Here is a 3,122-nt window from a genome sequence, read left to right on the forward strand (position 1 = left end):
CATAGAATCAAGAGCTAGCAGGGACCATAGAAATCCAGTCCAATTCCCTCATTTTACAGATGAAAAAATGAAGACCCAGCGAGAGAAATGACCTGCCAGTAGTCACACAGGAAGTAAGTAGCAGAGCCAGGTCCCCTGATTCTAAACCTAGCAATGGTAGAGTCTCCCAAAGCTTCCCTCAGAGTTCAAGAACATTGACTCTGAAGGGGGTAGAACCTAACTCCAGGGATTTTAAGTACAATGCTCCTGGCTGCCCACTTGTAAGATTCTATTGGCTCAGAATCTGTGGGTTAGGCTAAAAGTCTGTATGAGGAACATCAGTGAAATGCGTAAATTAAATCTAATAATGCCTACTGGAGGAGATAAGTAGTCCTACTGTTCCTTTTGGTAGTGAGTACTATTTCATGGTATAGCAGAGGTATCAAACACTTGCTGGGCCCTCCCTAGGGCCCAAAACAGATGAAATAGAACTGAGAAGCATTGAACAAAATATATGAAAATACAATAGAACACAGATAATGTTAACTTATGGTTTTCCAAGTCAATGTGCACACCCTGTGGACCCTTATGATTCCACTTTGTGCCCCAGTTTCTATGTGAGTTTGATAACAGTTTTGTATAGATACAGGGACCAAATTGTGAAGTTGCCCATTAGTGGGTTCCTTTTTTTTCCATTGAAACTTCTTTTCTTCCAGTTTCCAGACCCTCATGTGTGTTTGTGTGTATATATATATGTATATATGTGTGTGTTGTACATATATACATAAACATACATATATATATACACAGTATGTATATGTGTATGTATAGGTAGATATATGAGAGGGGTGTTATTTGTGAGAAAGACTGGAAAAGAGATTTGGTCAATTTGACTGATAGGAAAAACAAACTGAATAGTTTATTGTAAGTAGCCATAGTGTTTCTGCTAACTACTAAGGATTTCAGTTTAATGTTTTAACTACTTTTTTTTTTTTTTGCTTTCATAAAGATCTGATTGCCTTGGCACAGGCCCTGTGGGCAGAATCAAACACATCACTCCCAAACCCTATTACAGAAGAAAAGAGTGCATCTTACAGCAGTTCAGGTACAAAAGATGTACTATACTTTCAGACATCCATCTTTAAAATCCAGGACTTATTTGTAAAGTTGACTGAAGGTATATTAGATATTTCCCCACAAAAATACTATTTGGATTCTCTCCCCCACCCTCTCCCTCCCTCCCTCGATGGGACATCCTCTTTTGGGGGCAATACATATCGTTATTTCAGATTTGAAACAAGTTATTATAGCTTGGGGGAAAAAGAGAGAGAGAGAGATAGACAGGTTGTTTTTAAGTGATTATTATTATTATTATCATCATCACTTTTTTTTTTTTTAACAGGCGGTCCATGTTACTCTTTCACGGCTATAGTTTGATCCGAATTAGCGGTCGGAGCCTCAGAAGGTTTACCCTCATCTGCTGGGGCTGCAGGTTCCTGGGCCTTAGGGGTTGAGCTAGGGGCTTCCTTTCCTGCTGGGGTCTCCTTGGAAGAAGACGCAGCTTCGCTGCTGCTAGGTTTTGAGTCTGAAGCTGGCGCCACTTCACTTTTAGTTTCTTGAGCGACGGGAGCTGCGGAAGCCTCAGTCTTTTTGGCTTCCCCTTCCTCTTTGCTCTTGTCATCTACTTTCCTAGTCGTTGTGGCTTCTGAAGACTGGGAGACCTTTGCCTCAGTGCCAGGCGCTGAAGTCTTAGAAGCATCGCTGCTGGCCGCTGGTGCAGAGGCAGGGGCCTGCTCCATCTCAGCATCCTTCTGCTGGTCCACCTTTCCATCAGGGACAGCCTCTGCTTTCTCAGACTCTGATTTCGGAGCCTCTTCTTTGCCGGCTGCTGCATCTTTCTCCGCTTCTTTATCTTCAGTCTTGTTAGCAGTCACCTGGGAATCTTTATCGGTCTTCTCCTCTTTGTTGCTCTCCTTGACATCTGTGGTCTCTGCCACTGTCTGGGTCTCATCATTCTCCTTGGGAGTTTCTTCTTCTTCTGCACCAGCTCCTTCCGCCTTCTTGTCTTTATCCTTGGCTTTCTCATCATTTACATTGTATCCCTTCTTCTTCTTGCTAAGCTTGCCTCCCATCTTTGGAGTTCTGGGTTTTTTTCTCTTTTCCGCCCCCTCGGTGTGTGTGCGGTGCGCCCCGGTGTCACCAACAGAGCCTCGGGGAGCCTAGGGTCCGCTGGGCTGGGGCTGGGGGGTGCGATGTCTCTCCCGGACTCAAGAGCGGAGACTGGAGCGAGGGGAGCCTATTGGAGCAATGCCGCCGCTGCTACTGCCTGTTTTAACTACTTTTTAAATCTATTATGGGGGCAGCTAGGTGGCGCAGTGGATAGAGCACCGGCCCTGAAGTCAGGAGTACCTGCGTTCAAATCCGGCCTCAGACACTTAACACTTACTAGCTGTGTGACCCTGGGAAAGTCACTTAACCCCAATTGCCTCACTAAAACAAAAAACAACAACAACAACAAAAATCTATTATGGAGGAGCTAGGGCTAAATAAATAAATAACTTATTCCTGCCCTCAAGGAGCCTGTATTTTAAGGGGAGGGTACTACCCTTACACAGCTAAGGCCTATCCTTTTAAAAGGGCCAGCTCCCCACTTCAGAGGCAAATTATCCATCTGACTCAGTATTCTGTTGCCTAAAAAGACACCAAGAGATGCAGCTGGCCATGATTGTCTTCTCAGACCAAATCATCAGAGGTTGAATATGGTAATGAGACTCAGATACTTACTAGTAATGTATGATTAGCAAGTTACAAAACCTCTCTGTACTTGTTTCCTCGTTAGTAAAATAATAATAATACCTTCCGGAGCCCTCTTAATTTTAGTGCCCTCCCCTTGTTAACTACTTCCTATTTTGTCCTGTATATAGTTGGTTTGTACCTATTGGTTTGCTTATTGTCTCTCCCATTAGATTATGAGATTCTTGGAGGGCCAGGGTCTGTCTTTTGTCCTTTTTTTCTATCCCCAGTGCTTAGCACTATGCCTGGAATATAGTAGTTGCTTAATAAATGTTTATTGATTGATTAATAATAATAAATCCTCTGTAGCACCTATCTCACAGGGGTGTTGGCAGGATCCAATGAGATGA

The 3,122-nt window shown here is 43.5% G+C and overlaps 1 protein-coding gene across 1 annotated transcript; it reads right to left on the reverse strand.

Annotated features, from left to right (window-relative positions):
* Positions 1 to 1,391: 1,391 nt before the first annotated feature.
* LOC122756309 (brain acid soluble protein 1 homolog) lies at positions 1,392 to 2,264 on the reverse strand. Its single transcript, XM_044005534.1, has one exon. It carries the CDS (start codon positions 2,109 to 2,111, stop codon positions 1,392 to 1,394), a length of 720 nt encoding a protein of 239 aa, XP_043861469.1. The 5' UTR covers positions 2,112 to 2,264.
* Between the last annotated feature and the right edge of the window lie 858 nt (positions 2,265 to 3,122).

The sequence above is a fragment of the Dromiciops gliroides genome, chromosome 4 (assembly GCF_019393635.1).
Source record: "Dromiciops gliroides isolate mDroGli1 chromosome 4, mDroGli1.pri, whole genome shotgun sequence".
In the NCBI taxonomy this organism is placed as follows: Eukaryota; Metazoa; Chordata; class Mammalia; order Microbiotheria; family Microbiotheriidae; genus Dromiciops; species Dromiciops gliroides.

What these genes read in the sequence shown, in the direction of transcription:
- LOC122756309 (XM_044005534.1), bottom strand. Translation starts at nt 2,111, where the DNA reads ATGGGAGGCAAGCTTAGCAAGAAGAAGAAGGGATACAATGTAAATGAT.